The 12,907-nt window shown below is 50.7% G+C and overlaps 1 protein-coding gene and 1 long non-coding RNA gene across 6 annotated transcripts in view; one reads left to right on the top strand and one right to left on the bottom strand.

Moving 5' to 3' along the window:
- ATP2B4 (ATPase plasma membrane Ca2+ transporting 4) overlaps positions 1–12,907 on the bottom strand; it is a 97,580-nt gene that overhangs the window by 50,871 nt on the left and 33,802 nt on the right. For all 5 annotated transcript variants that reach the window (XM_070608685.1, XM_070608687.1, XM_070608683.1 and 2 more), the window contains exon 2: positions 4,002–4,663. In XM_070608685.1, coding sequence (XP_070464786.1) covers positions 4,002–4,194 — 193 coding nt within the window. In that variant the 5' untranslated portion in view covers positions 4,195–4,663. The remainder of the gene's footprint in view (positions 1–4,001; positions 4,664–12,907) is intronic.
- LOC139081764 (uncharacterized) lies at positions 4,513–12,158 on the top strand. The gene is made up of 3 exons (XR_011537054.1): positions 4,513–4,741; positions 5,600–5,809; positions 8,079–12,158. It is a non-coding gene; the product is annotated as an uncharacterized lncRNA (long non-coding RNA).

Raw genomic sequence — 12,907 nt, 5'->3', positions numbered from 1 at the left:
CACAAAGGTTTCTCCTGCTTCCTGAAGCCAGGAGATACCATGGAAAACCACTTGGAAAATAAAAGGCTATCTTCTAGCAGGTGTCATCCAAAATGCTCTGCTCTTTGAGAACTGGAGAGATTGGATGGGGTGAGGAAAGAAGAAGAGACAACAGAAGGAGGGGGATGAAGATACTGGAATGAGGAAAGCAAGCAAACTACAAAGATTCCATTGGTGCAAAATGTTCCGATTTTCCCTGCTGATAAACCCTGGGCAACACAGCTCACTCCCTCTGGAGCTAGAGCCTCACCTGAGCCTCCTCGCTTTTGGTAACATGGCCGCCGCAGTCAAGGCTGAAGTCTGCAGCCCTGTTGCTGGTTGTTGCTGAAAACCGTGGAAGCTGAGCACCTCCACTCTTCCCAGGTCTAATCAACTCCTGGCCACCGAGGCAACTCCTCTTACCCCAACTAACCACGTATACTCAAGGCACATGAGGCAAGGTTAACTTAACATGAGCACTGGGTCACAATCAGACATTTTATCAGGCGTCGAAACATAAAACAAAGAAATTCTCTGTGCTCCTGAGAGTCTCTGTGTTGCTGCTCTAGCTAAGAGGCAACAGGGCATCAATGGATTGTGAGTCAGAAAACACAAATATTCCATCATGTTCTACCCTGCAGGAAGACCTCAGGCGAGTCATTTAAACCTTTTGGCCTGTTGAGAGTGACAGAGACACAGAGAGAGAGAATGAATTAACATAAAGTCCCACCTGCCTCTAGAATTGTGTAAATCTAGAATAGTAAAACCATGTTAGTGTGAGAAATGTTATAAACTCCAAGTTCCATAAGGCCCCTTAGTAGCTATGGTTTAAAAAAACTGATCAATCTATACTAAAGATGCTATCAACCCAAAAGAAAATAAAGGGAAGAGCCAAACTCTAGCAACCAATCTCCCCAATCTTACTTCACTTTGGTTTCTTTCTTTTTTTTGTTTTTTTGAGGAAGATTAGCCCTGAGCTAACCACTGCCAGTCCTCCTCTTTTTGCTGAGGAAGACTGGCCCTGAGCTAACATCCATGCCCATCTTCCTCTACTTTATACGTGGGATGCCTACCAGAGCATGGTGTGCCAAGCAGTGGCATGTCCGCACCTGGGATGCGAACTGGTGAGCCCCGGGCCATCGAGAAGCGGAATGTGTGCACTTAACCGCTGCGCCACCAGGCCAGCCCCATCGCTTTGGTTTATAACCAGCAGAATTCAAGCACCAGGTAAATTTCTTTATTCTTATTATTAGTTTGCAGGGGCCTCCCACAGATGACAAAACTATGCTAGGTTGTCAGGCACTTCAGTGTGGTCCCTTATGAACAGGCTGGCTTTCTACAGCTACAGCTCGTCGGGGCACCTGGATGTTGATGCTCTTTTCTCGGCCTGCCCAACTAAACAGCTCAGCATCACCCTTGTCTGGCGGGAGACTCCTGTGTCACAGCTCCTCTGTCTCCTTTCCCTATCCCTTTACTCCTCTTACACATGAGGAGGTCATTGTTGGCACAGGGGACTAAAAATTATCCATGGAAAAGTTGTTTTCTGACACCCCGCCTCCCCAGCTCCAGGACCAGCCCTATGGTAAGGCTTACACTGAAACAAATCAGAAATATACATTTGTGATCTAAGGAAGCAAGAAATGGCGGTACACAGCTGTACCAATCGTAGGGTACTGGGATACAGGCACGGCCAAGGTCTGCAGCAAGAGAGACACTCGCCAGCAGAAGGGGCGGCTGTCAACTGTAAGTCTGAAACCAGGACTGGGAAAGAATCTAAGGGCATTGACATGTCTATAACATTTGATATCCAATGTTGAGACTAAGTAGAATATAAGCTGGCCTTTGGGAATGGAAGCTCTCTGGGAATCAGAAAGTAAACAGCAGCAGCTATGAGACAGGATTCGGGAAACCAGGAGGAAAGTCTGGATCCTGCTATTAGGAGCTCCCCAAGTTCCAGGGCATTTGGACTCCTGAGTTTCACTGTGAGAGAAACACTAACCGAAGGGATCAAGAATAGAATAGGAAGGGAAAAAGAAAGATCCTGCCTAAATTCTGATGGGTGTTTCTAAACTACTGTATTATCTCAGTGAAAATATAATAGGAATAGCCTCATTTTAAAGTCAATACTACTACAAAAGAGGCAGAATAAAGAAATCTAGCTGACAGGAAGCAGGCTACAGGAAGTAGCCTGGTCATACTGCTAGGCTAGTAGCAGTCACATACTAGCCAGAAAGCAAAGACTGAGCCACACGAAAGCAACTAAGCACTGCCATCGTACCCAGGTCTCTCTGTGACATCAAGAGGGGCCTGGAGGCGATGACAGCAGTTGCAGTTACCCGTGCACTAATCTCTCCAGTTATACATTGTAGTCCGTAGGCACTCATATTCTGGTAAATATCTTCAGACACATGGGCTCTGTTTTAATCTGAGACAACTAATTTATTGAATAGTCATGATAAGCTTGAGCATTGTACATACGTTATACTATTTAATCTCCATAACTCCATAGGCTAGGTAGTAACATCCTTTTCAAAGAAGAAACAGACTTAGGGAGGCTGAGTAAACTCTTCAATGCTATTTAGCTGGTAAATGGTAGAGCTCGTATGTGAACTCATGCCTACGAGATAGGAAACCGAATTCTAGAAGTAAAGAGGACGTGTAGGGCAGCTCTTATAGACAGCAAAGAAAACAAGACACTGACAACGTAAAAATATCTAGATACAAATCTCTCTCTCTTTTTTTCCTAAAGAGTCTGGACCCTAAGTCACTAACTTATAGCATTGGGTAGGGGGAAAAACTTAGAATTGGCAAGAAATATGATGTGGCTTTCACAGAAGACTCAGAAAGAATATACCTCAAGAAGCTGAAGGCACCTAAAGGACACGATCTTTGCTCCATCTCATGCTACTCAACCACGCCTGCCTGACAGAGAGGACCAAGCAAGAACCTGGACCAGAGACGGTGAAACCAGGCAAAGTGAGAAAGCAGGTTTCCTTTTGTTCTCTCTCCATTCTGATTAGGCAAAATTTCACATTACCGGGCTGGGCCAGGCAAGCATGAAGCTGGAGTTTTCGGTCTCGTTTACGAATAGATTAAGAAGAACTTATTAAAAGTGAATCAGGCAGGTTGAAAAAGTTATCAATAATTCTCTGACAAGAAACAGAGTGAGTAGGGGCTGGCCAAGTGGCACAGTGGTTGAGTTTGTGCCCGTCGCTTTGGCAGCTCAGGGTTCATGGATTCAGATCCCGGGTGTGCAGCTATGTACTGCTCATCAAAGCCATGCTGTGGCGGCATCTCACGTATAAAATAGAGAAGACTGGCAACAGATGCTAGCTCAGGGCCAATCTTCCTCACCAAAAAAAACCCCCACACCAGAGTGAGTAATCCAAAGATATGGTGGTACAATTCTCTACCTCGTGATTTACTGTTCTATTTCTAACTGGATACAATAAAGAAGTGATATATTAAGTAGATGGACTTACTTTTTTTGTGCCCACCCTCCCCAATTACACTGTAAGATCAGTGTGGGGAAGAATTATATCTTAAAACACTTTTTTTTTCTTCTTCTTCTTCTTCTCCCCAAAGCCTCCCCAGTACATAGCTGTATATTCTAGCTGTGAGCGCCTCTGGTTGTGCTTGAAACACTTTTGCAATCAAAGACTCATAGAGAATAAGGGACTTGATGATTATTGACTGATAAAAGCATCTCTAACACGAACATTTGTAAAACAGAAATAAATATCCTCCTTTCTATATACTGATACGGAAAAAGGAGGAAGGAATGATCTAGAGAACACCACAGTCCCTAAACAGCACGTCTGGGAGAGCCACGGCTGTTCCCACAGCCTCCCGCCTGCCAGTGCCTCGGACAGCACGCTCCTCCCGACCAGGCACAGGGACACCCCGAGGCCCCGGGCGCCACCTCCCCGGGAGTGGGAAGCGCTGTGGCCGACAGGGCCCGGTCCCACCTGACACGCCCTCACCTTCCACGGGGTTGGTTTTCAGCCTGCTGCACAGATTCGCCACGCCTCCGTAGTGGGCGTGGATCTGGTCTATCGCGTCCCCCGAGCGCAGCTCCATGAGCTTCCTCAGGTCCATCACCGTGCAGCCAAAGTCCCCCTCGCGGCTCTCGCCCGGCGAGTTGGCCGGCAGGGCACGTTCTGCGGGGCTCGTCATGTCGCCGGCTGTCACCGAGCCCTCGGACCGAGAGGACGGGGCTTCCCTCCGGCCGACTAGGCTCTCTGGCCTCCCGGCCTCGCTTCTTCCTACCTCGTGCTTCTCTGGGGCCTGGTCAGGAAACAGATCGACTGGATCTTGTGCAATAAGCTTCAGAGCAGCAGCCTCAAGCCCAGATCCTACTTTGCGTACGAAGCTTGGCAGTGAGAGGAGGAGGAAGATGGGGGAGCCAAGTGGAAGCCGGACCACGCGTCGCGATGATTGGTGTCCCCAGGTGGCGATGGAAGCGGCCGTCCAGGGTAGGTAGGTTCCTAGCTTAGACTGACTTGCCCAGATGGAGGTGTAAACAGGATGTGCATGTTACCATGGAGGCAACCTTAGCAACAACCAGCAACCGCGGTGGTAGAGAGGCGGCAGGAGGAGGAGGAGGAAGAGGAGGGCTCCCTGGATACTGATGACAACTGGATCTCTGGAGCAAAGGTTCAAAGAGAGACAAAAAGAAACCGTCAGAGCAGCCAGGGGGGTCCAGCATCTGCAAGGGCAGAAGGTACGCATTCCAGCACCAGGGCTTAGGGGGCAGCTGGGGCCCGAGCCAGGGAGCTGACTTAGGAGAGACCCCTCCCTCCAAACTCCAACGTAAAGAAGTGATTTCAGATATACCCCAGTCTTCATACCTCACTTCTCCCAAACCAAATCTTACAACTCCCAAAACTTGGAAATAAAAGGCTATGACCTCTAACGGCTCTAAAGCTCCCCCTGTCTGTCTATTTGGGGGACCCCTTACAGAAGCCTTTAGTCTGACCTGACCTCTAAGAGGTGAGAAGAGCTCAGAGACGGGGTCCGGACCTGAATGATCTGGGGGGCAGCCTGCCAGTCGGCCAGCCTCCCCCAGACCCCGCACCCTTCCTCGCTGCCAACCCACACTTACAACCGAACAGGAGAACATGATACAAGCCCAGCATCCAGCCTGCTGCCGCTGTCAACGGTCAGGCAGCAAGTCCAGGTCTCGAAGCCAAGCCCCACCCCCTCCAAAAAGCCTGGCAGGAAGGGGGGAGCCAAATATCGTTTTTACATAAAGAGGACAGAAGGATCTCTGAGGAGGAAGGACAGTGAGTTTGAAGCCTGACTTCAAGTTTCCCTGGGGCAGGGCGGCAGCGATAAGACAGCTCTGAGTCACAAAGAGCCTAGGGCCACAGTAAGCTCGGCAGGGAGCAGTTGGCCTGTGTGTCAGCACCCAACGGAGGGTCTCCAATGAGCACTTCTCCTCTCAGAAAGGCATATGTTACCGCTCATACATGCTGCCTGGGGGCAGGGCGGAGCTACGAGTAGGTGAGGGTATGGAGGGCCAAGGGTGGGAAGAGGGCTTAGTTCTCAATTTCAGAGAGGGCTGCTGTATGTCACGCAGGAGCCATTGCCAGACACCAGCTCTTTAAACGTGAAGGGGCTCTTCCTGAAAGCAGCACCAGGACACGGGAGGCTAAGCCCTGGCAGACAGTCCCCGCTGACTTAACTTCAGTTAGCAGGAGGTGGCAAGGAGCTCTGGTCAGCCTCTCTCTAATGAAGAGATGGCATCCTCGCTTCTACAAGGTGAACAAAGCAGCACGAGAACCATCAGGTAAGGACTTGACTCTTTTATTGATTACTTTTTTCCAAAAATCACATGTGGCTAAAGTTCCTGCTGATTCCACATGATCCCTGTTCTCGGCTGCGATGGAGGTGGTCACACCCCTCCCTCTCCAGATTTGCCCTCTGCTGCGTCCTTCTACCAGATTGTTAGAGCCACTCTGACTTACAAAGGTTTAAGGAGCTGAGTTTTGTTTTGTTGTTGTTGCTACTGATTTTTAAACATCATACTCCCTTTCTTTTTAAATGTCATCAAAGAATCCTGCGGGGAGGCCCACCTGGTGGTGCAGCGGTTAAGTTTCCACGTTCTGCTTCTCGGCGGCCCAGGGTTCACTGGTTCAGATCCCGGGTGTGGACTTGGCGCCACTTGGCATGCCATACTTTGGTAGGCGTCCCATATATAAAGTAGAGGAAGATGGGCATGGATGTTAGCTCAGGGCCAGTCTTCCTCAGCAAAAGAGGAGGATTGGCCGTAGTTAGCTCAGGGCTAATCTTCCTCAAAAAAAAAAAAAGAATCCTGGGGAACAAGGAGGTCTGGAAAGAACCTGAGGCAGCATAGGGGTGGGCAGCACCACAGAATTTTCTCTCCAGTTCAGCTTCTTCTCCAAGCCTGGAAGCAGTGAGAAGGGCTAGAGCAGTGAGAAGCCCATCTTGACCCTTGAGTAGAACTCCTTAACTTTTCAAGAGGATGTTGAGAAGAGTGCTGATAGAGTGCTAATCTGGAAATCAGAAGATTTTACTTTTTCTGTCTCCACCCACTGCAACATTTGTTCCATGAAGGCAGATACTTTCTCTTGTCTTGTTCACTCCTTTATCCCCAGTGCCGAGAAGAGAACCTGCACATAGTGGGCACTCAGCTAAGTTTTTGTTGAATAAGCTGTAGCAGATTCAGAACCAGGTTTACCATCTTCCCAGGTGCCCTTTGGGCAAGTCACTCTGCCTTGTCAGGGCTCAGTTCCTCCCACCTCTACCTGGGGAAAGAATCAGTTCTGCCTTCTCACACCATCCTGAGAAAGTGATAAAGGAATGGGATTAGACAGAAACAGTGCTCGGAAATCTCAGATGAAGGATGCCCGGTGTCCATTATAGGACATGCGAGTGAAGGTAGAAAGCTTACTCTGAGCTTAATGAACTTTTGCTATCTAGCCCTTTGAGCAGAAGAGAATAAGATCCCTGTGCCCCTTCACCTTTCCTTCCTGGGGGGATCTCCCACCCCCAAAAAAGAATGGAGAATTCCAAGGCAGCTTTCCTAGCAATAACCATTAGCTTGAAGATAACCATTAGCAATAACCACTAAGCTATACAGCCTTGGGCCTCTAGAGAAGAAGGGACAGTCTGAGTCAGAATTCCTTACTCTGAACCTCTCCCTCAAGGTAGCAAAGAGGAGAGATGCTTCCATTCATATGGGCAACCAATGAGAAAAGGTCACTTAAGATCAGAACATCTGAGGCACATCAAAAAGAATGAGAGGTTTCTCTGCTTCAGGCTGCTTTAGAGACACACACAGAGGTCAAGCATTAAGCTGCAGGCACAAAGTCTGAGGGGCAGTGCCCAGCTGGGGCCCAGTTCACGGCGGGATCTCCATGAAAGTCTGTCAGGAATTCAGAGGTGTGGTAGGTACCGACACTCCTCTCTGAGCTCTGAGCTCGTAGAACATATGAGCTCTCTGTAGCTGCTGAGCTTGCCTAGCCCCTAACCTTATTAGGCAACTGGCAAAGACTAATGCATCGATGCTCACGTGGCCTCAGTCTCAGACGTCTGGGAGGTCCCTCCTGACTGGTCAGGATTAGTCACTCGGCCTGGGGCATTCTGGGGAAGGTAGGCTCTTGCTCGCTCTGTTTCCAGCACTTTGCCAGCCTAAGGGATGATCGGATGGAAGAGCGAACTTTCTCATCCTTTCCTGCAGGGGCCAGAAATCATATTACTTTACATGATCATTAAATCATTTTAATTTTTTTCCTCCTAAAGTCCTGTAACATCTGTTCTACAATCGTAACGACGTGTGAAAGCACTGTCACACCAATGCTGGGGAGGACAGCTGTGACCCCCACCTTACAGACGAGGATGCTGAAGTCCAAGGAGATAAAAAGTGATCCAGTCTTTGACTGCCTGGGGCTCTTTCTGTTACACCTCCCTCCTTCGCCTCCTTTGCTGACAAACATCTGAGCACCCCTTTACAAGGCAGGCCTCTCTGGGCACAGACAGCACCCATTTCCATATGGAGGGAACGCTCACTGCTACCCTTGCTCTTTCTCTTTCAGAATCAATTCCAGCAATGAAGGTGAGACAGACGCGCTCTCGCCCCCACACGTACCTGGAAAGCAAACCAGCCCACTCTTCCTGATAACTCAGTCCGCAGCTGGACTCACCAGCAAGTTCCAGAAACACAGAGCTGCCAGAGGCAAGAACCTCATGCCCTAAGCCACCAGACCACAAACAATAGTCAGACACTCTGTTTCCTCCCATTTTGTCGAAAAGAATCCATGGAAACTTTTCCGTGGTGCTAAAGAGGAGATATGTCCCCAGATGATGAGGAAAAAGGGTAACTCCCAAGTCGGGGACAAATAGGGAACTTTGAGGACCTGAGAGGAACCCACCCCTGAATGTGCCCTGCCAAAGGCTCCTGCTGGGTCTGGCGCTCGCACAGGCAATGAAGTGTGAGTGGAAACACAAGAGAGGAAACAGGAGGGGCCAGGGGCCAGGGCTCCAGGCTGGCACGGCACTGCAGCCGGACCTGCCTGGAATAATAAGCAGCTGCAGGGGGCGGCTACTCAGTGGAGCAGGCTCTTGTTCCCTGCCCTCTTCACTGGGCTGGGAGCAAGCTGGTAGCACTCACAGACACTCTGGTTAGAGTGCCAGTGTCACTGCCATGCAGGATGTGACAGGTGAAGAAGGGAAGACCTTGGGGGTGCGGGGGAGCAGGCTGGTCCCACCTTAGAATACACCAAACTGAACGACGGAACCTGCTTCAGCACCCCAGCCCCCTAAACAAACACACAAAATCTGTTCTCTTTTCTCTGATACAGAGGCTCCTTCCTCCCAAGCGCGGGTCTGTCTCTCCCTATTTTCAGGAGTGGGGGTAGAGTAGGGGGTGGGAAGGGAGGGAAATAATATCTGCTGAGAACCTACAATGAGCCAGGCACCATAGTAGGCACTTTATGTGAAAATTAGACAAATCATATATATATATATGTATGTATCACACACACACACATATGTATTATATAGTGCCTAGTACAGTGGCTGATATGTAGTGGTTGGTCCATACATAGCCATTATCAATTATTATGTATATTGTTTCACTGAATCCTCACCAACAACCTATAAGGAGAGCATCTCATTTTGTAGCAGGGAAATAGAGATCCCGAGAGCCAGGATTTGTGCCCCAGGCTGAATCCAAAGCCACCCTGCCTCAGGTACAGGGAAGCCTGTAAGAGAACGGAAACCAAGCTATGGATTTACTTCCTAAAGCTTGATGAGAAGGCACACATTAACCTGTCTGTCCCTGGCCCACGGCCCCTCGAGGTTCTGAAACAGGCCAGGGAAGCACCTCCTCACCTCTTCGAACATTATGGGCAGGTGTAGGGATAGACCCCCGCGGATCAGGGCAGACACTGCCCACTTCATCCCCTCCCCCCCATACATCTGTAGCTCCCAGCCAGGACACACCAGGCTCTGGGTTGGCACGATCCCAGGCATATCCAATTCCCACCAGGAGATCCCGGGACGGGGAAGAGGGCTTCCTCCACTCTATCATCTCATACCCTTGGCCTTGCGATCCATAGAGACTTGGGAGATGCCCAGAGAGGCCCTGTTCTAGCCTCTCTCGTCCTCCAGCAGGGGCACTCTCTCACCATCACCCACAGTTCCTTCAGCTCTACTCCTCCTCTCAGGCACTCCCATGCTGCTAAGAGGGTCATGTCCTGCCCAGAAAGCTGGCAAGCACCTGAACGGGGCAGCCAGCCTCACCTGGAACATCCGGCTGCCCCTTCTCTGAAGGTCTAAACCGCACACAGAGGCCGCTCTGCTCCCTCCTCATTACTGGCCCCTATTTCCAAGACTTTCCAAGACCCAGAGTCTAGCCCTCCCTGGCCAATCCCGCCGCTCAGGTCCAGCAGCCACCCTCGCTGTGGTCCCCGCTTTCCCTTCCCTCCCCAGGGCCGCCTGCCCTAACCGCCTCTCTAACACCTGCTGGCATGCAGGAGCAGACTCAAGCACACATCTTCCCCTTCAGTCTACTGAGGCCTTTGGAAGTGCACAGAAGAAGGTCAGAGGCCGAGGATGTCAGCTAAAGTTCAGGTGGTGGGGAGCACCACCTGACATCTTCAGCAATAGCTATGCCCATGCCAAGAAGGCAAGTGCAGGCTGGGCACCAAAACTAGGCCTCTGTACCGGCCACAGGATGGCACGCTGTGGCCTGTGGTCTTGGTTCTGGAACCTGATCCTGATTCTCAGCCAGCCCCTAGGACTTGGGTTCTGGAGGGTACTTCCGTTCTGAAGAGAGAACATCATGTCTTGGTTAGCAGGCGGTACATATGGGGCTCCCTTGCTCCCCCTCCCCCTCCCTGAGTCTGCTATCCTGTGAGCATCTTCCTCAATTCAGCAGCAGAAATGTAGTGCCAGAATCAAAGCATCCATCTGGAGAAAAAGTATTGCCCTCAACCCCTGGGTCTCAGGGATCCAGGATTCATCCCTGGCTCCTCCAGAGAACCACCTGGTACTTCTTAGCCACACTAAGTCTATGCATACCTGGACCCAGTCACCTACTCCTGGGTGCATCTCCCAAAGAAATTCTCACACGGGTCCAGAAGGGGGCATGTGCCAGGCCATTCACCGGAACATTATTTGTGGTGATAGGGAGAGGAAGGCCACCAGGGATCCCCTCTCCCAGTGATGGACAGGTAAACCATGTGCACTAGATAACAGGGGCTATTATGTAACAGAAACATAGATCAGATGTACACAAGACAAGATGATCTTAAAATCAGTGCTCAGGAGCCGGCCCCGTGGCCGAATGGTTAAGTTTTTGCGCTCCGCTGCGGCATCCCAGGGTTTCACTGGTTTGGATCCTGGGTACGGACATGGCACCGCTCATCAGACCATGCTGAGGTGGCGTCCCACATGCCACAACTAGAAGGACCCCCAGCTAGAATACACAACTATGTACCGGGGGGTTTGGGGAGAAAAAGGAAAACAAAACAAAACAAACAGTGCCCGTGAGGAAAAAGGTGTTTCAATAGCTTTTACACAAATTAAAAACACACATCTAAAGCAATGCTATACATTTTAAGGGACATATTTAAACAAAAGGACACATATTGTCACACTAAAATGCTGCTCACAGGCCAGGAAGGGTACAGACGTGGGATATGGGGAAACAGCAAGCACAGAAGGGCTCTGCACAGACCAGAGATGACAACGGGCCAAGCAGCCACAGGGTGATGGACTCAACCCTGCACCCCAGGTCCAAAACAGAAAATAAAACAGACCATGACGCTGAAACCTTTCAGACCTGGAGGGGCTCTACTGTCTAAGATATGCTGTGACAACGATGACAAAACTTATCAGTTCTGGCCAGATGCCTTCAGGGGGCAAAGAGAAGGTAGGGCCCATATATAGCACACTTTCTCCAAACAGTCACACCAAGAATTGACTCAAGGTTGACAGTCTGTACCCGATCATCTGGCCTGTTGATCCACCCATGTCCGAGACCCCAGGAAACATCAAGTTGAAGACAGGAAGCTTCATGGCGTGGGTCAGGACACTGAAGCAGGAATGTGCCTGAGAGGGCAATGTCACCCCCTGGCTCCATCCTAAAATAGCATCAATATATCAGGACGAAAAAGGGCAGTCCTTTGGGCCCAGAGCCATGGGGAACGTACCCTCTTCCAAATACTCTGAGTCATTCTGGCCTGGGTCACCTCTGTGGCCTCCTGTGACTCAGGGTGTGGGGGCGTGTTCACAGCAAGCGAGAGCTGAAAAAAATGTGGAGGATGAAAGAGCAATGCAGACCATTTCCTTCGGCTGATGGAGGGGGACGAGAGCAGACTTCAGCAGGAGTGACAGTGCCATTAGAAGGCCTGTCGTTTACTGGAAGGGGTGCTGGCAGCGACCTTCAGGACGTGGGTTAGCAAGGGTCTCTGCCCTCACACTAAATAGGGGCAGCTCCTTGGCACGGGGGCAGGAAGCTGTCAGGCCAGCAGACAGGACGTAGGCCTTGGGCAGTAGCATTCAAATATCCAGTATGGACACTCTTGGACAACAGAGATTGCCTTTCTTGGGTCTGCTGTGGTTTTTCCACATTTTGGTTCCAAGGGAATAAAGGGGCTTTTTAGCAGCTAGATTGGATCCTGTGTTATTTTTAGAAACAAATTTCAGCAGCATCATGCCATGCTCATGGAGAGGGAGAGGAGGGCCAATCTCTCTTGGCTGTTGGAGTCAGGAGTTCATTGCTCCCAGGCCTCAGGTTCTGGAGAAGCCCTCGGGGGTGAGGGGAAAGCCACCTGGCCTCCGACTGAGGCTACATCTCATCCAACAAAAGAAGTGTGGTGGGCAGCTGCTCTGTCCCCAGGGATCCAGCAGCAGAGAAAGCAAAATAACATCCCTATGTGACGCAGACACTAGTCAGCGCGCCACACACTGGACGTCAGGCCTGGCTGAGACCCCATCACTCCCTCCACTCCACAACAGTCCCCTGCCCAGAGTACAGAGCCATCCCCCTTCTTTGCCTATTTCCACCTTCTTCAGCCCAATTGTTTCCTGGAAGTCCCAGACAAGCGGGCATGGGCTCCACGCTGAGCAGACAGCATCCGTTAGGCAGGAGAACCGGCACACTCCCCGAGATCCACGTCTCACCACCCCAGTGTCACTCATGCTGGCTCATGCGGCGCAGACAGAAGCCGCTGAGTCAGCTGGGGCTTCAGAAAGCCGGTTGATTATACTCCCTTGCACCTGCGCCGTGCTTTAGCGCCATGGTTCTCAAACTTATATGAGCACCAGGATCCCAGGGCAGGATAAATAGGGTAAAACCTGCTGCTGGGCCTGCTCCCAGTGTGTCTGATTCAGGAGGGCAGGGGCAGGGCCAGGGCCT

Source organism: Equus przewalskii, unplaced genomic scaffold, assembly GCF_037783145.1.
Source record: "Equus przewalskii isolate Varuska unplaced genomic scaffold, EquPr2 ChrUn-1, whole genome shotgun sequence".
Taxonomy (NCBI): Eukaryota; Metazoa; Chordata; class Mammalia; order Perissodactyla; family Equidae; genus Equus; species Equus przewalskii.
The sequence above is the reverse complement of the archived record's forward strand: the minus strand, read 5'-3'. Positions and strand labels throughout refer to the sequence as shown.